A 20,342-nucleotide genomic window follows, 5' to 3' on the forward strand; every position below is an offset into this window, starting at 1 on the left:
AAATGCATAACCTGGGGCACCTGGGTGGCTCAGTCAGTTGGGCCTCCAACTCTTGGTTTCGGCTTGGGTCATGTCACGGTCCTGGAGTCTTGGGATCGAGCCCTGCATGGAGCTGGGTGTCGAGTGTGCTTGGGATTCTCCCTCTGTCTCCCTCTCTCTACTCCTCTCTCTTACTCACATGCACTCTCTCTCCCTGTCTCTCTAAAATAAAAAAAAAAATTTTAGAAAAAAAATTTTTAATGTTTATTTTTGAGACAATGTGAGAGACAGAGTGCAAGCAGCAGAGGGGCAGACAGAGGCAGACACAGAATCTGAAGCGGGCTCCAGGCACCGAGCTGTCACCCCAGAGCCCGACACGGGGCTTGAACTCATGAACCGTGAGATCATGACCTGAGCCTAAGTCAGACACTTAACCGACTGAGCCACTCAGGTGCCCCTAAAATAAAAAAAAAATTTTTTAAATGCATAACAACCTAACCAACAGGACACAATACACAAATATGGATGAGGGACATCCTACCAAATAACTAGCCTGTACTCTTTAAAAAATCGCAAGGTCTTAAAAAACAAAGACTGAGAAACTTCCAGAATGCCGGTGACTAATCGAACATGAAAACTAAATGCAAACTGTGTTCCTGGGCTGAATCTCCAATGAGAACAGTTTTGTTTTGTTTTTTATTTGCTCTAAAAGGCATTATTGAGACAACTGGCAAAATCTGAGTAAGGTCTATAGCTTTACTCTTAAGACCTGCACCAATATTACTTCCCCAATTTTGATAATGGTACTATACAGTTATTAAGAAATGTCGTTGATTTTAGGAAATAACTACATAAAAGTTTTTGGGGCTAAAGAGGCAACATGCTTCCAAGTCACTCTAAAAGGGTTCAGAAAAAAAGCAGTATAGATGTAAAAAGAGAAAATGATAAAACAAATGTGGTTAAATGTTAGCATTTGAGGAATACAGGTGAAGGATATTCAAGAATTCTTTGATCTATTCTTGTAAAATTTCTCTAAATCTGAAATTATTTTAAAATTAAAAGCTCAGGGGTACCTGGGTGGCTCAGTTGGTCAAGCATCCAACTCTTGATTCTAAGGTTATGGGATTGAACCTCACGGTGGGCTCCACGCTGAGTGTGGAGTGTGCTTGGGATTCTGCCCTCGCCGCCCACGCTCCCTCTAAACATATAAACTTTTTTTTTTTTTTTTTAAAGCCCTTAAAATAAAAAGCTCAGGTTGAGGACAGTCAGTGAAATTAGAAACAGGAGAACAGACACGCCACCACAATGACAGAAGCACCCTATAGTCTGCAAGTGCTCTGAGAGATTATCTATTTGAACCTGCAATTCTGACACACAGAATTGATACCATTCCCGTTTGAAACTTAAAGAAACCAATGATCAGAAAGTCTACGTGACTTGTATGGTATATGGTAGTGGGGTAAGGCTGTCCCAAAACCTGGTTTGCTAAACTACTCTCCTAAACTCTACTCTTCTGAGGCTTAATTACTAGTTCCTTCAGGATTCTTTCCAACTCACACAAACCTCACTCTTGACCTCTAATTAAACGATGCTCATTTTCTAATTGTTTCAGATGTTAATCTCACTCTTCCAAATAGGACTGCTTGCTGCTCTGAAGGCAAAAACCAGTTCTACTTGTATTGTACTCCCCAGCATTGGGCACTGCAATTAAACTCCTGCTTCCTTGCTTTTTACTAACACTCTAACCTGATCCCCACCACCAAATATGTGTTCTTTCCACTCTTCTACCCACATTCTATGTAAGGACGATCCTACTTAAGCGCTTCAATCTCCAATATCTACTTGTGTAAGCAACTTGTTTCTTTTCCCTCAAACCTCCATCTCTCCCTTTATGAGAAGTCTCAAATTATACCTCCTCCCAAGGGTTGTTGTGAAGGTTAAATTAGGTAATGCAGAGAAAGTGCTTAATGGACACACATAATAAGTGTACACTCCTCATTAGCTCTTACAAGACTGAGATCCAAAATCCTGCACTAAATAAGGCTAAGGTTAGGACACAAGGAAGGGTGCAAACTGAAGAAGGGAGAACGTACAGCAGAAAACAGAACTGATGCACCTCTCTGAATGGCTCTCATCAAGAAGACAAAAGACAACAAGTGTTGGTGAGAACAGGTAGAAGAGGAACCCTTTGTGCACTGCTGGGAATGTAAACTGGTGAACCCACTATGGAAAACAGTCTTGAAGCTCCTCAAAAAATTAAAAATACAGGGGCGCCTGAGTGGCTCAGTTGGTTAAGCGTCTGACTCTTGATTTGGGCTCAAGTCATGATCTCATGGTTCATGAGCTCAGGCCTCACATCTGGGTCTGTGCCTGACAGTGTGGAGCCTGCATGGGATTCTCTCTCTGTTCTTCCCCCACTTGTGCTCTCTCTCTCAAAATAAATAAACTTACAGAAAAATTAAAAATACAACTACCAATGACCCGGTGATCCCACTTCTGGGTATATTTCCAAAGGAAATATAAAAAAGATACCAAAAAGATATCTGCTCTCCCATGTTTACTGCAGCATGATTCACAATAGCTAAGATATGGAAACAACCTAAGTGTCCATCAGTGAATGATGGAGATGTGGGATGTGTGTGGGTGTGTACACAATGGAATACTATTCAGCCAAAAGAAAGAAGGAAATTCTGCCATTGGCAATAACTAGATGGTCCTTAGGGCATTGTGCTAAGTGAAAGAAGTCAACAGAGAAAGACAAACACTATAGATATCACTTACACGTGGAATCTAAAAAAAGCTCAACTTATAGAAACAAAGCAGAACGGTGGTTACCAGGAGCCAGGGAATGGGGGGATTGGGGAGAAGTGGTTAAAATATACAAACCTGCAATTAGAACAGGAGTAAATTCTGGAAATCTGATGAACAGAATAGTGATTATAGCCAACCATACTGTAGTATACGCTTCAAAGTTGCTAAAAGACTAGATCTCAAATGTTCGCACAAAAAAGGAATGCTAATTATGTGACATGATTAGAGGTGTTAGCTAACACTATGGTGGTAATCACATTGCAATACATAAACATTGTATCAGCACACTGTACACCTTCAACTTACACAAAGTTAGGTTTCAGTATCTTAAAAACAAAACAACAGCACACAAGGGCAATGTGCTAACCACTGGTGGGGCAGGGGATGAAATTATTTCAATTGTCAATCCTGCCTTTATAAAGATGGAAAAAAATTAAAAAGACAAAATGAAAACAGAAGCGAATACATAAAAACAATTATTACAGCACAATGAAAAATGAGGTAGATGCCAGAACAACAATTCAAGACCCTAGATTCCAAACCGGACCAAACAAAGTACCAGGTACCGAAAGAAGACAAAGATATCAAAACTACAGACCAATAACACTTATGAATACAGACACAAGTCGTCAACAGAAGACTAATAAACCCAATCCAGCAACGTATAAAAAGTACTAATCACAGTGCCCAAGTGGGATTTGTCCCTGGAATGCAAGGTTGGTTTAGCATATGAAAACTGATGTAATACAACAGTGTAATAGAACAATGGGTAAAAACGACATGGTGATCTCACTAGACACAGAAAAAGCATTTGACAAAATCCATCCTTTCATGACAAGTTAAAACACTCAAACTAGGAATAGAAGGAAACTTCCTTAACCTGATAAAGGCCATCTACAAAAAGCTGCCAGCTCATAACATACATAATGGTTAGGACTGAATGCTTTTCCTCCAAGATGAGAAACGAGACCAGAAGTCCACTCTTGCCAACTTCTATTCAACACTGTACTGTAGATTCTATTCAGAAAAATTGGGCAGGAAAAGTAAATAAAAAGCACTGAGACTGGAAAGGAAGTTATAAAACCATCTCTATTCACCGATACGATGTTATATATAGAGTGAAAGTCCTAAATACACACACACACACACACACACACACACACACACACACACACACCGACTAGTAGGAATAATAAACAAGTTCAGCACAGCTGCAGGGTACAGGATCAACATACAAAAATCAATTGACTGATATGCTATGACATGGATGAACCTTGAAAACATTATGCTAAGAGAAATAAGTCAACCACAGAAGGAAAAACATATGATTCCACTCACACGAGGCACCTGGAACAGTGAAATTCAGAGACAGCAAGTAGAATAGTGGTTGCTGGCAGTTGAGGGTATGGGAGAATGGGGAGTTATTGTTTAATAGGTACAGAGTTTCAATTTTGCAAGATGAGAAGGGCAGTGGAGACGGCTGGTGGTGACGGCTGCACAACATGGTGAATGTAATGCACTTGATGTCACTAAATAGTACACTCAGATTTGGTTAAGACGGTAAACTGGACATACCGAATTTTAAAACTTTTGTGCTTCAAGGGACATCAAGAAAAAAGGCAACCCACAGAATGGGAGAAAATATTTACAAACCGTGTATCTAACACAAGACTTGTATCTAGAATATATAAAGAACCCTTATGGGGTGCCTGGCTGGCTCAGTAGAGGCTGCAACTCTGGATCTCCAGGCTGTGTAAGTTCAAGACCCACCTTGGGTCTTTAAGAGATTACTTAAAAATCAAATCTTACAGGGGCGCCTGGGTGGCTCAGTCGGTTGGGCGGCCGACTTCGGCTCAGGTCATGATCTCGCGGTCTGTGAGTTCAAGCCCCGCGTTGGGCTCTGTGCTGACAGCTCAGAGCCTGGAGCCTACTTCATATTCTGTGTCTCCCTCTCTCTCTGACCCTCCCCTGTTCATGCTCTGTCTCTCCCTGTCTCAAAAATAAATAAATGTTAAAAAAAAAATTTTTAATAAAAAAAAAAATCAAATCTTACAAAAAAAAATTTAAAAAAGACCCCTTATAACTCAACAAAAAGAACCAAATTTTAAAATGGACACAGGATTTGAATAGAGATTTCCCCAAATCAGATACACAAATGGCCAATAAGCACACAAAGATGCTCACATTTTAGTTATTAACGAAATGCAAATTAAAAAAATCAAAACCACAATGAGATACCACTTCATACCAAGATGACAATAATAAAAAAGAATAAGAAGTGTTGGTGAAGATGTTGAGACACTGGAATCCTCATACAGAGCTGGTGTGGATGTAAAATGGTTCAGATGCTTTGAAGACAGTCTGGCAGCTCCTCAGAAAGTCAAACACAGAATTCCCATATGCCACAGCACTGCCACTTCTAAGTAGGCACCCAAGAGAACTGAAAACATCATGGCCACACCAACACTTGTACAGGACTGTTCACAGCATCATTATTCATAATAGCCTTAAAGTGAAAACTCTAACGCCCATCAAACGATGAATGGATAAAGAAAATGTGGTATATTGGGGCCCTGGCTAGCTCAGTCAGAGAAGCATGCAACTCTTGATCTTGGGTTGCAAGTTCAAGCCCTACACTGGGTGGAAAAATTATGTAAATAAATAAAAACAAAAAAAAAATGAGAAAATGTGTTATAGATGCACAATGGAATGTTTTTCACCCATAAACTGATGCATGCTACAACATGGAGGAGTGAATGGGGAATGATTGCTATAAAGTACGGGGGTTTTTTTGGCGGGGGTGCGGGGGGCGTTAGGCAATGATAAAAATGTTCTGGAATTAGGCAGTTGTGATAATTGCACAACTATGAATATACTAAACCCCACAGAATTGTATACTTTACAAGGTTGGATTTAATGGTATGTAAACTGTATCTCAATAAAGTTGCTATTTAAAAAATGGAGGGAGAGGGGCGCCTGGGTGGCTCAGTTGGTTGAGCGTCCGACTTCGGCTCAGGTCATGATCTCGCGGTTTGTGAGTTCGAGCCCCACGTCGGGCTCTGTGCTGACAGCTCAGAGCCTGGAGCCTGCTTCACATTCTGTGTCTCCCTCTCTCTCTGCCCCTCCCCTGCTCTTACTCTCTCTCTCCTTCAAAAATAAATAAACATTAAAAAAAATTCTAAAAAAATAAAAAATAAATAAAAAATAAAAAATGGAGGGAGAAACTAACAGAAATGTTTGCAGTAAAAGTTGAGGATAGGGCAAGAATAGATTGGATAACACTAAAGAGATAGATAAGCTGAGCATAGACACGAGTCTATGCTTAAATTCCAGAGTCACTGGGGAGCCAGGAAAGGTTTCTAAATAGTGAGGGACACGCTCAGAACTGTCGCTTGAAGACGATTAACTTGCAGCAGCAGAGAGGATGCTCTTTATGCCCCTTCCTATCTTCATGTGGGAAAAGTCTCACGCACACATACACCTCACATCACCTGGAGCTTCACAAGTAGAAATACTAAGCAAAACATGTTTCTCTGACAATTATCAAGCAGTGGAGTAATGCTTAAAATCACATTTAAGACTGGTGCATATTTAAGCACCACACAGCACTAATGCCTTGTGTTTCGCAGGGATACTTCAAAAGAATAAGAAAAGACCAAAGTCAACAAAACACAGATGTCAAAATTATAAAAATATTCAACGATCGGTGCGTCAAGCTGCTCAGTAAATGCTAGCTGACTCAAAACCAGTAGTAAGAACAGCAAAATAAGTGACTTGGTTGAATCTTGTTGGTTACTATACCAATCCAATCAACTGCTGTTTGCGGAAAATATCTTGTAAGGTTCCAAGTATAAAATTCCTTAACCAGGTTTCAATCTGTTGTGAACGCTCCATCGGAGACGGGAAGTCAGCTGAGTCATTGCCACACAACATACTACTGCAAATTCAAAATGCTCTCCCCTAGTTACAAGAGTAGAAAGGCTAGGATTTCTGCTTCAGAGCCAACTCACACACCCAGAGTATGCAAATCGTTTTTAAAATAAGACCACCTTCATAAGACATTTAAACTATATTTACTTCCATGGTTTTTTGTGGGGTGTTTTTTTTTTTTTTTTTGAAGAGAGAAACTAGGCCTCTGTCAAACGTTACTTTCTCTCTTTGAATCTTAAAATCTCCCTTTTTGTTGAGACTATTCAGCTCCCTGATACCCTCCCTGTAACACACTGTCTCTTACTCTTTGGGGAGCCATGACCTTTTGAAATCCGATAAATGCTAAGGTCCATTTTTTTTAAAGCACACATTCAATTTTTCAAACTACCTCATGCCATCTGTATCCCTGTGTGGAATCCAGGATGAGAATCTCGGTTCTGGTGGCATCCTTTTTCAGGAAGCAGATCACGAGCCCAGGTCCTATGTTTCATTTTCTTACCAAGGTTATCACCGGTCATAGTTGAAAAGAAGCAACTTTTATGTCTAACAGTTAGGGAGCTACCTTCAGAATGACCCTTCAAGAAAGCTACAATCGTTACAAGCGATCAGTTTAAACATGAAGACCTGTAATTATCGTAACCTCAACTATTTAAAATGATATCTCAGTTTAAACTAATTGTCAACATATCCGAAAACGAAAAGAAACACTGAGTTAACATAAAGGTAAAAGTACAGGGTCAACTTTCAGTTAATCTGTTTAAAAACAGTGGGGGAAGGAGCCTGATGTGACCTAGTGACAACACATCACCTATGTACTATTCCTGCCGAAAAGGTTTAACTGAATCTAATCTTATAGGAACCATCAGAAAAATCCAAACTGAAGCCTGCAAAAAAGGGGAAGGGGACGATAAAGGAGTGCTCCTGACATAAGGAAATTACAGACAACTAAAAGCAACCCTGGATTAAGGAATTTAGAGAGGGAAACCAACATATTTATAAAGACATTACTGGGGCTCCTGGGGGTTAGGTCAGTTGAGTGTCTGACTTCGGCTCAGGTCATGATGTCACGGTTTGTGAGTTCGAGCCCCGCGTCGGGCCCTGTGCTGACAGCTCAGAGTCTGGAGCCTGCCTCGGATTCTGTGTCTCCCTCTCTCTCTATAACCCTCCCCCACTGGTGCGTGCTCGTGTGCGCGCTCTCTTGTCTCTTTCTTGCTCTCTCTCAAAGATAAATAAGCGTTTAAAAAAAAAAAAAAAAGACATTAGTTGGATGACTGGGAAAATGTGAATATGGACAAAATGGCATTGCAACAAAGTTAAACTTACCCGTGCATGACAATGCGATGGTTATGTAGAATGCCCTGGTTCTTAGGAGGTACACATTGTCTTACTTAGGCGTGAACTGGCATGATAAAACTCTATGGCAAAAGATTAATAATGGGTAAACCTAGGAAGAGATACAGGTGTTCACTGCACTATTCTTGCTATTTTGCTGAAGATTAGAATTACCTTTTAAAAACTTTAAATGGGAGGTCATTTTCTCGACTTTGAGTGAGAGACCTATCAAAAGACAGTCTGAAGAGAATACATACAGCACGTTCTATTTTAGTCTCTCCAGTCATGGGCAGTACTTTTGAAGTCAGAAAAGAGAACTGTAAGGGATTTTAATTATTACTTGCAGACTTACTTCAGATGCCAAAAACACAAGAGGTTACAGAGTAGTACTCAGACTTTTTAATGACGTTCATATTTAAATTTTCCACAGAGGGTTGTTATGCATTTTTAAACTAAGCTTACGGTTTGATTCATTTATTCTATCAATTGATTTACCGCACAGCTGCCAAATTAAACTAGAAAGAAACCTACCATTATGAATTTGCTGGCCTCCAAACCATATCACAGGAAGGCAACAGAAAAGCGTAACAAAAATCAGAAGGAAATTTTTTTTTTTTTTTTTTTTTGCAGCTAAAGGCTGATGAATTACAAGAGCAGGGTCCACCTTATCTAGGGAGACCTGCTATCCTGGTTCATTCCTGCCGTCCCTAGTCTTTTTTTACGGAGCACCTGTCCCAGGCAAAAGTGCCTCAGACAACAATGTCCCAGTTTAGATGCTATTTTATATGGCATCGCAGCGTCTTTAACAAATTTTCTTAAATGATGGCATTCAATAGCTGGTTTGGGGGGGGGGGGGATCAGCTAACATGAAACATGTAACTTTTACTTTAGATGATATACCCTACGTTATAACAAATTAACTAGAATGAGCACAAAATACATTGAGATAATTGTTTTACATTTCCCGAAAGGAGAAACCAAAGTTATCATTTTTTTACTGTGCAATATAAAATAAAATATTGCTCAGCTGCAAGAACTCGATAGAGGTGAGAGGCCTGTTGGAATTCCAGGTCTGTCACTTTAGAGAATATAACCTTGACTGCGTTACTAGATCTATCTCAACCATAGCTTTCTCATCTGTAAAACAGGGGTCATGGGGCACCTGGGTGGCTTAGTCGGTTAAGTGTTTGACTCGTGATTTCGGCTCAGGTCACGATCTTACGGTTTGCGGGTTCGAGCCCCATGTAGGGCTCTATGCTGATTCCACAGAACCTGCCTGGGATTTTGTGTCTCCCTCTCTCCCTGCCCCTCCCCCACAAAATAAATAAATAAACATTAAAAAAAAAAAAAGAAGAAGGGCTCAGAATACTGGCTGGTCTCTCTGATGTCATGGTCTAGCTCTAAATACCCAATGATTCTATGGCTATGGCCTGCAAAAGAGTTTTTAAAATTAGATCAGTTGCATTCGAAAATTTTTTTTTACAACTCAAAAATGTAACTTACTATCTTCTCTCACCAAATTCCTATTTCTGATCTGACCTCTATTCTGTTCAGAGGCTGAGTCAATCTCCCATTCATCCAAAACGGAGACCCCGGTATGTCTAGTCCCCTCTCACAACTAAACCCAGGTTAGTTACTTGCCAAATCCCGGACCGCACTTCCTCAGTATCTCCCACTCTCACACCTTTTCTACCACCGCTGTAATCCGGGCCTCCCACACCTCCAGCCCACATCACAAGTTACCATTATTCTAGCATATCACACTACCCTCCCCAAGAGCGTACGATAGCTCCACACTACTGGAAGATCTATGCCCAAAGTCCTCAACCTAATACTGCATCCGTCCCTGCTCTTGTATGCCAATCCAACCAAACTACCCACTGCTATTTCAAAATTCCCTGTACTTCCTGGATTTTGTGCCTTCAGTTCTGTTGTTCTCACACTGCCCTTTTCTCTGCCTTTCTTTTTTTTTTTTTTTTTAATTTTTTTTTTCAACGTATTTATTTATTTTTGGGACAGAGAGAGACAGAGCATGAGCGGGGGAGGGGCAGAGAGAGAGGGAGACACAGAATCGGAAACAGTCTCCAGGCTCCGAGCCATCAGCCCAGAGCCTGACGCGGGGCTTGAACTCCCGGACCGCGAGATCGTGACCTGGCTGAAGTCGGATGCTTAACCGACTGCGCCACCCAGGCGCCCCTTCTCTGCCTTTCAAAAGTGATTCTATCCTTTAAAGTTCCGTTCCAATGTGACCACCCCCATCTAGATGTTACAGTTTCCTCTTTTCAATGCCCATGACACTGACATAAAGTGACAATTTAAAATTCTTTTAATGTTTATTTAGTTTTGAGAGACAGAGCGTGAGCAGGGGAGGGGCAGAGAGAGAGGGAGACACAGAATCCAAAAAGCAGGCTTCAGGCTCTGAGCTGTCAGCACAGCCCGACGCAGGGCTCAAACCCACGAACCGTGAGCTCATGACCTGAGCTGAAGCTGGGCATTTAACCGACTGAGCCACCCAGGTGCCGCAGAAAGTGACCACTTTAATGGCCAACTGTGAAAGAACTATGGTTTACCCCGGGTAAGTAAACGAAATTTCTGTCTTGTGCTGATTCTAACTCTCGCTTGCTACCTGGCACGCTGTCTTGAGGATCTACCACTTGGCAGAGGGAACGAAGAATGGCAATACAACGTTGACATTCAGAGACTGGGGGGTTCAAAACAGGGGTACACACAGCAACATTTGGACTTCCACAGTACTAAAACACGTTAAAATTAACTTAACATTAAAAATTTGCATGTTTGGTTATCTTTGGGGAACATGAAGATCTAGAATAGTGGTTCTCAGCTGTGGGGGTGATTTTGCCCCCCCAGAGAACACTTAGCAATATCTGAAGACGTTTCTGAATGTCACGCCTGGATGGGGGTACTACAGGCAGATGCTGCTGAACACCCCACAATGCACAGGGCAGACCTCACAATAATAAACTATCTGGTCCAAAACATCAACAGAGCCCAGACTAAGAAGCTCTGGTCTGGAAGTATTATATGTACCTGTGTCTCTGCCTCCTCAGAGATATTTTCGAATTTTTCAAGGCAAAGAACCACGTCTCTAGTAACAGACGATACGACACGATCTAAAGCCTGACAGCTCCTTCAATTACTAGTGGTGTGGCCTCCTGAAAGTTCCTGAACCTCGGTCTCAGAGCAGGAATATTCCTGTAAAACAGGACCACTGGCACCCACCTCACACAGTGACCCAGGGATCAGAGGAGTCCGCGTAGTCTTGAGAAGAGTGTGCCAGGCAGAGTACGCATTCAGTACATTAAGCTACCTCTCTTCTCCTCGCAGGTGCCTAGCCTTGCGTTTGGAACACAGAAGATGCTGAAGACATGTTTGCTAAAGGAATACAGGATAATGCCTGGATTTCCTAGGGAGAGCACAAACGCCTCCAGACAGACACACTCTCCTTATATGGGAAAAAGGAAGCACAGAGATGGAGTTGACAGAAAGCATTTGCCCGCCTAATCGCACCTCTCCCCCCTCGGAACACCTTTAACCTTTAAGCAACACTACCCTCTCACGGTCCTTATATACGCTGCCTCGTAACCTCCTTGCTACTCGTCCTTCCTCTTCGATCTTCAAGCGTGGCAGGAGATGGTGGCCTGACCTCTACATCATCTGCCTCGTATTAGTTACTTGTGCACATATTACAGTCTTCCTACCGGATTGAACAAGCTCTCTGTTGCCAAGTGTCACACTGGACTCCTTTCTATACAACCCAAGGGGCCTAACACACCTTAGCAACTGGCTGGCCCGAACCCCTTGTTTTACAGATTACACAGAGAGGCTAAGTGATTTGCCAAGAGTCAAGGTCATACTGCAAGTGGCAGATCCGGGATTCAAACTCTGATACATAGCTCATACGGAGACTCTCAGTTCTATCCAACTAGAATAGCGTATGAAAATTATACCCACAGTAGAGGCAATTTTTAATTAAGCCCCAGAAAACCTCCATAGAAATTATACTGATAGAGTTACCTGACAAAGCAAAAAAGGAAGGAGAAAGAGATTCCAATCTCCCTTCTGCTGCTGAAAATTCAACCTGTTCTCTTTCATGGTTTCATATCTCGACATTTTTTTTAAAGGTTTTGACAACAAAACTTATTAAATGTCCGAAGGACAGATATTTAGTCAGAGTTGTCAGGCTTAATTTCCTTTAACCAGTCTCCATAATTTTAACAGAAGATCTCTTATTTGGTAAGCCAATGATGCCCACCCTCACCAACTGAAAAGATTTTTTAATGATCACCTTAACAGACTAATTATCTATAAAACTCAAAAGACCAGCAATTTGGAATGAGTTTATGTGGTGAAAAATATTCACATGATTTCAATTGTGTTATTAACCTCACCATAACGTAAACCTAAAACTTACAGCCGTCAAGGACAAACTCCATTAAGACCTGAGACAGGAGAAATTTTACTTTACTCTGGCCAAGTGAAAAAGAAAGCTGCTCACTGATAAGGTTAATCTAGAAGTTTCTCTGAGTCTCTCAATAGGATTCAAAAGAAAATGGCAAAAAAAAAAAAAAAAAAAAAAAGACTGAGGAAATGGATGTGAAAAGGAGTTAAATACAGTGCAATGCTCTGATGCTTTAAGCGATTATGGCTCAATAAAGCTAAACATTTCCATAAAGGCAACGTTTAAAAAAACAAAAAATCCCTTTGTGGTGATGATTTAAGTTACCAGTGCAACAGCACTCAGGCCCAATAGAAATGATAACCACGCATTGGGGACAAATTTTTAATTATTCCACCAGCTGATAAAAAGAGCACATACCGAACACAGACACAAACCTAGTCTCAAAAGAAAACAAAACGCAATTTATGCTTGTTCAAGTTCAAGGGCAAAACTGTTTCCAGTGCAACAGAATCCGCCTGACTACAATGTGTTGGAGGAAAAAAAAAAAAAATGCGAACATACTATCTTCTTATAAAGGCAACAATTTGAGTTACAAAGTAATAACGGGGAAGCCAAAACAGTTTGACAGCCCGCCATAAGGGCCGCCTCAATCATGAGTCACACAATGCCTGCAACCATTTACAATAGTAATTAATGCACAAGTCCCCTAATTAAATTCTAAAAGGGTGAGAATGCTTTAACTAAGTTTACAAGAATTGCTTTTCGCTGTTTTTTTTTTTTCTCTCCCAAAGAAAAGAACACACGCGTAATTACGCATCTCCCCGCAATCCCTCCATCCAGTATTCCCTCCGGCCTCTTCTCCCGTCTGCCTATTCCCTGCGTGCGAAAGAAAATGACACGGGGGAACTTCTAAACCCAGAAAGGGCGAACCAGAGTGCAAATACACGATTAATGGGGCGACAGACGGAAGCTCGCCCATCTTACCTGCTAAGATTCCTTTCTACGTCTTTGGTAGCTTTAGCTTCCAATTCTCTGCAAGAGAAAAGAAAAGGGGGAGGGGGGAGAGAGGGGGAGAGAGAGGGGGAGAGAGAGGGAGAGAGAGAGGGAGAGAGAGATGCGCGTGAAAACGGAGCTGCTGCGGCAGAGGCTCGCGCCGGGGCGGATGGGGGAGGGGAGGGGAGCCCGGGGGTGCTCACAAAGCTGCGGGGCTGCAGCCCGGACTGCGGGCTGGCTACGCGGGCGAGCCGCAGCCCCCGGCCCGGCCCCAGCTGCGTGGCGCGGCCCCTCGGGCCTCCCGCCCGGCCTCCGCAGCGGCGCCCTCGCGGCCCCCCCCTCCCCGTCGAGGCCCGAGGTCTCGGGGACGCCCGCCGCCGCCGCCGCCCGCGGTCGCGGGCCCTGCGGCAGCGCCCCAGGCTCCTCCCGCCCGAAGGGAGGCCCCCGCCCTGCTCACCTCATGTGTGTAAAGTGCACGAGCAAGTGGGGCGCGGCGAGTGAGGCTCGCGAGCCTCAAGCCCTCCGCAGCGCCGCGGGGAGAGGCCCGAGCCGCTGCACCAGCGCCATTTTCTACACCGACCCGCTGCCGCCGCCGCCGCCACCGCCGCCGCCGCAGGCCCCAGACCGGAAGTGAATGCCCCGCTCGGCAACCCCTTCCGGGGGCGCCGCGGCCGCCGGCCTCAAGATGGAGGTCCTAGCAACTAACCCCGCTGACGGGACGGGCCCTTGGCAACCGCCCGGGCGCGGCTCGCGGCCGGCGGCCCGGACCTCCCTGAGGGAGTTCACTGCCTCCTAGGCGCCCCGCACAGAGGCTGGGGAGCCCGCCGAGCCCCGGGCCCAGCCTCTTTCGCCGCTGCCGGCTGCGATCCGACCGGAGTCCCGCCCCTCCTCCTCCTCCTTCTTTGCTGCGACACAAGTTTCCTTCCCTGCTGCCCGGCCCCTCCCCCACCGAAACACACCAAAAAAAAAAAAAAAAAAAAAAAAAGCCTAATCGCAAATTCTACCCCTGCCGCAGCAAGATGACCCCGCGCGGCTTTTGAAATCCGCCACTTGTAATTATTTTTGACCTTGGGCCAGTTATTTAACCTCTGTGCTCCTCTGCTTCCTCCTCAGGTGAAGAATGCATACCTGAGGTGGGCTAGGAGGTTTAAAAGCGATTTTTATCCACCGAGTTTTGCAGACCGTTTGACTCAGCAATTCCACGGGCACGGATTTCTGTTCCGAAAATAATCCTGGATATCTACAAATATTTTCACCGTCAAGATGTTAAGTGCCGGCATGGACGATGGTGAAAAACCGTGAACGGCCAAAATGTCCAACACTCTAAGGTGGCTTTAAAAACTGAGCTACTGCAAAAATGATGGGGAGGAAGGACGACGGCGAGGGGAAAGTGGTTACAATAGAATAAGTGAAGAAGCGGGTTCCAAACTCACTCACACCGCAGGAAGCATGTAAATAGAATACGCTCCATTCGTGCAGTAAAGTAAAAATATATACCCAAGTGTAGATGGGAGATTGCTGCTTACCTACAGGTAGATACAGCCAAGTACCTACACGTAGATGCAATAAAATACATGTATGTGTTCGTGTGTGTATGTGTATATTCTTTCCATCCCCTCAAAACGCTTTTCTTCCCCCTAATCAAAAACGATTCCTCCTCTCTGTGCTTAAAATCCACTCCTTCGCAGAAACCTCACTCTAAGGATCATCCCGTTTCCCTCTTTCTAAACTAGGTCTTTCTTTGCACTGCCTTTAAAACATGCCCCAATCTCTCCCATTAAAAAGAAACCAAACCTCCCTTGACTGCCTGCCCAGTTCCTCTCCTCTCTGAGGCAGATGTGTAATAACTTAATGAATGAATGCATGCATGCACAAAAAGTCCTAAAACATGAGCGCCAAAACGTTAGCTGATGATATTATGAGGATTTTAAATTTCTTCTTTTAACGTATACGGCTTTTTTGTTTTGTTTCATTTTTGTTTCATTTTATACAACGAGCATGTTAAACACACACACAATTTTAAAAATCAGGTTTACAGAATGTAAAAGTAGAGGCCATCAAATAAACCCTAAGTGATTTTTTCCCCCTGCCATTAAGTCCATACAAACGCATATTTGGTTTGGTTTTCTTTTACGGTCCTTTCTACCTAAAATGTTAAAAAATTATATTACATCATTTCTTTAGGAGTTAAAAAATATGAACATGTATTTATAGCACAGTATGTTTTCATACCAGGTTTATGAATAATTTTCCATCACAGCATAACGCAATGAAGACAACAGTATTGACATTTACACAGCTGATTTTTTTTAAAAAATCCTTTCTAGTCCTCCCCCAAATTGCTCTTATGCATGTCACAATTGACCTTGAAACTGCCAAACTCAATGTGACATTTCTCGCCTCGTCTTGACTTAGGTCTCAGCTGTATTTCCACAACTGGCCACTCCTACTGAGTCTCTTCTACCGGCTGTCTTGGCAACCCATTCTCCCAAATTTAATTCCTTTTTTTGTACCCTCTGCCAGCATCTCCTGCTTTATACCAAATAAATGTCGGGATCCCCAAGGCTCTGTTCCAAACCTCCTTCTCTCTCACTCTTTCTCCCTCTCTCTCTGTCTCTTTCTCTCTCCACTTTCTCCTTGGGATGGGCGATCTCATTGACTCTCTTATACTTAAATACTGTTCAAATGCAGACTTTCAAATTCATGTATTTAGCCCATATCTCACCTGTATACACCAGAATGCCAAAACGACAGATCACCCATGCAACAAATATTTATTGAGCACCTACTGTGTGCTAGATACCGTGTTAGGGCCTGGTTCCCTGCCATTTGTGAGGAACTGCTTTGGTGGATGAAGTCTAATGGGACAGATTTCTTTTTTTTTTTTTTTTAAGCAAACTATAAAGTATATAATTACAAACGATGACAAACACACAGAAGGAAACGAAGGTGTTCCAAGAAAGTGTAAAACGAAGGAACGTAACGTAGATTATGTGGTCAAAGAAGGTTTCTTTGAAAATGTGAAGCTTCACCAGAGAGCTGAAAGCTGAGGAGAGGCAAACCAGGACCCAGGGAACAGCAGAGGAAAGGTCTCAGGCTGGAGGTTTATATTTGCGAGTCCTTGTTGTGGATGAAAATAGGCTCTGTATTACATTTGCCTTTAAATCCACTGGAGCCGCCATTTTTATTTTACTTTGCATAATCAATTCAGAACAAAACCAGAAACGAGGTCTGGTATGCAGTAATGGGTTTCATAACCACTGCTCACTTAAGTAAGCAAATGCCATTCCTACAACAAGCATACTTTCTAATTAAATGAATATTAGAATATTTTGTGTGGCGCATTGTTGAAGTTTACAGTTTGAGAATTTGTACAGAACATGAAACACCTTTCCAACAATAACTTTTTTTTAATGAAAAAGCTTGGGAAAAACACGTAACTGTGTCAAGAAACTTCTCGCTTCTTCTTGCTGAGCATAATATGAAACAGAATCTGTACCAATTTAAAAACTTTCGGGGCGCCTGGGTGGCGCAGTAGGTTAAGCGTCCGACTTCAGCCAGGTCACGATCTCGCGCTCCGTGAGTTCGAGCCCCGCGTCAGGCTCTGGGCTGATGGCTCAGAGCCTGGAGCCTGCTTCGATTCTGTGTGTCTCCCTCTCTGTCTGCCCCTCCCCCGCTCATGCTCTGTCTCTCTCTGTCCCAAAAATAAATAAACGTTAAAAAAAAAAAAATTAAATTAAAAAAAAATAAAAACTTTCTTAAGATTTTATGTTTAAGTAATCTCTACCCCCAATGTGGGGCTCGAACTCACCACCCTGAGATTAAGGGTTGCATGCTCTACCAACTGAAACAGCCAGGTGCTCCTGAATTTAAATTTAAATAAGACCTTTTCTTCATTTGTCTTTCTTCCTTGGGTTCTTGTTTCTTTGGTTTCTGAGGTTACCAGAACATATATGTTCTTCAACCCTTTCTTCTTCTCACTGGGAAGAGTGAATGACTAGCCTGACTTGGGAAACTACGTACTTGAAAGAAAATGATTTTTTTTTTCCTCCCAAGGCTTTTTTTTTTTTTTAACCAAATGTCATCCTGATATATCTATATATGTATTTTTTAGGCAAAGCTGACTCAAAACATTTAAAAAAATTTTTTTAGTGTTTTCATTATTTTTTTTTTTTAATTTTTTTTCAACGTTTTTATTTATTTATGGGACAGACAGAAACAGAGCATGAACGGGGGAGGGGCAGAGAGAGAGGGAGACACAGAATCGGAAACAGGCTCCAGGCTCTGAGCCATCAGCCCAGAGCCTGACGCGGGGCTCGAACTCACGGACCGTGAGATCGTGACCTGGCTGAAGTCGGACGCTTAACCGACTGCGCCACCCAGGCGCCCCTTTTTTTTTTTTTTTTTTTTTAATTTTTTTTCAACGTTTTTATTTATTTATGGGACAGTCATTATTTGTTTTTGAGACAGAGACAGAGCGTGAGCAGGGGAAGGGTGGAGAGAGAGGGAGACACAGAATCTGAAGCAGGTTTCAGGCTCTGAGCTGTCAGCCCAGAGCCCGACATTGGGCTCAAACTTACAAACACAACGTGAGTTCCAACATCAACGCGACCCTTAACTGACTGAGCCACCCAGGGGCCCCAAGACGTTTTTAAATTTAGAAAATTTTCCACAATAATGTATAGATGGAATTTAAAGGCATGAACATGAAGATTTCCCAGAGAGAGTGTATTTATTTTATTTAAAATTTATTTGGTGCTTAATACGTGCCAGTCATGCATTGGTCTAAGTGCTTGACAAATATTAACTAAACACTCATGGTTTTCCTCACACACCCCCACGAGGTAGGAAAGTGCTCCCCATTTTACAGATGAGGATCATTAACTTGTCCAAAGTCACAATAATTGTAGTAGTAAAACCAAGCACTTTGGCTCCTGAGCCCAGGTCGCTGACCGCTACATTGTAGTCTCGTTTATCTCAACCATTTTAGACTCTACAGGCCCTTTTGCTAACAAATATTTTGTAACACCACCCTTTACTCTCCCCAAATGATAACCATAGATAATATAACCTGCCTAGCACATCATTTCAAAAGAGGTATGCAATGACTGATTCAAAGGAAAAATAAGAGAAAGGTACGCATCATAAAATAAACTATTTTTCCCTGGGTAAGGGCTTGGGAATAGTGTCCACTGGAAACCTCAGGAAAGTAGGCGGAAGCTGGCCACTGCAGGACGAATCCCCATGACAAATGCAGGCTGACCCAGCAGTGTCCCACCGATGACGCACACACCGAGAACGGTAGTGATGTTGGAGACAAATTTTTATCCGGAATACAGCACAACTCTCAGTCAAGTTCCGAACGACCAGACAATAATTCTCCTTCAACTGACGTGGTAATTGCATTCCCAGAACTTTTCGGGTACATTAAAACTGAAAAAAGTAAGGCATTGGGTCCTCTGGTGATTGGAAACATGCCGTTCACTTGTGTGAGTGCCTGCCGAGCGAGAGAGGGAATTTTCCACTTTGTGGGACCAGCCAGCACCCACGGCTCCTAGCCACTGGATCTCCCATCCACTGAGGAACGGGGGTGGAGAACCATTTCTTGAGAACCCTTGCTACAGAGTGAGAAGATCGTGGACAGAATGAGGCCTGAGGAGGTTTGATACTCCAGCCCGGGAGGAGGAAAATGGGGTAAAGGTCCTATAATGGGGCCAAGTACATTAGACTGATGAGTCTCAGACTCACGTCCTCCTCTGCCTCCTTCCCCCACCGCACACAAACATGTCTCCAAGGGGACAGTTTTCCTCAGGTCAGTAGTAACTGTTACTGTTCAGCTCACTGAACCTGCCCAGCCAGAAACCCAAGAATCCGTCTTGACTTTTCCCTCCCCCCCCCAATCCAATGCATCAGTAGGTTATTTGGTCTCCAAACGTCTTTCTTATTCGTCCCTTCCTCTGTTTCTCCACCGCCATCTCCAGCACACCCCCTAAAACTCCACAAATTCTTCCCTTCCTCCCTCTTTTATTTTTTGCTTGTGGTATTGTTTAAATAAAACAAACGCACCATGTGAAGTGCAAAATGCAATGAGTTTGACAAATAAATACACTCGTGTAACCACTACCACAGTCAACATGTAGAAGACATCAAACACCCCAGAATATTCCCTTGTGCCCCTTCTCAGTCACTCATCTGCTCCCCCTCAACACACACACACCTGACACCAGGAAGCTGCTACATTTCTGACTTACATCCCCATAAATTAGGATTGTCTGTTCTAGAACCTTATATAAATGGAGTCATACACCATATATATATATATATATATATATATATATATATATATATATATCTCCTTTGTGCCTGGCTTCTCTTGCTCAATGTCTGTGAGAGTCATTGATGTTGTTGCAAGCATCAGAAGTGAATTTTTGTTACTGAAAAGTATTCCATTGAATGGATGCACAGCTTGTTCACCATCTTCTGTTGATTGACGTTTGGGTTATTTCCAGCCTGGGGTTATTATGAATAAAGCTGCTAAGAACATTCTTGTGCATGTCTTTTCTGGTGGACTGTAGACATATGTTTTTATTTCTCTTGGATAAATAACGAGGAACACAATTGCTGAAGCACAGGATACGTGTATGTTTAACTACGTGAGAAACTCTAGAATGTTCCTAAAATGGTTCCACCAGGTTGTACTTCCAATCCTGGGAAGGGATCCCACCACCCCACGTGCTGGGCAGCACTGCACTTGTTCACTCCTTGCCTCTTGAGATCATTCTCCATGTAGCATCCTTAGCGATCTTCTCTTAAAATGAAAACTTAATCATCTTATTCTCCAGCTTCAAATCATTCAAAGACTTTCCAAGGCTCTTGA

The 20,342-nt window shown here is 42.8% G+C and overlaps 1 protein-coding gene across 13 annotated transcripts in view; it reads right to left on the reverse strand.

Annotated features, from left to right (window-relative positions):
- TNRC6A (trinucleotide repeat containing adaptor 6A) overlaps window positions 1–20,342 on the reverse strand; it is a 201,274-nt gene that overhangs the window by 87,270 nt on the left and 93,662 nt on the right. For 3 of the 13 annotated variants that reach the window (XM_086692688.1, XM_086692684.1, XM_086692679.1), the window contains exons 1-2: window positions 13,923–14,107; window positions 13,457–13,504 (exon numbers count right to left, since the gene is read on the reverse strand). In XM_086692688.1, the coding sequence (XP_086548814.1) occupies window positions 13,457–13,504; window positions 13,923–13,927 (53 nt within the window). In that variant the 5' untranslated portion in view covers window positions 13,928–14,107. Of the gene's footprint in view, window positions 1–8,043; window positions 8,136–13,456; window positions 13,505–13,922; window positions 14,110–20,342 lie in introns of those variants that run through there. The other 10 variants (XM_086692690.1, XM_086692691.1, XM_086692685.1 and 7 more) reach the window with 6 other exon arrangements.

This window comes from Puma concolor, chromosome E3, assembly GCF_028749965.1.
Source record: "Puma concolor isolate L17-30 chromosome E3, mPumCon1.1.hap2, whole genome shotgun sequence".
Classification (NCBI taxonomy): Eukaryota; Metazoa; Chordata; class Mammalia; order Carnivora; family Felidae; genus Puma; species Puma concolor.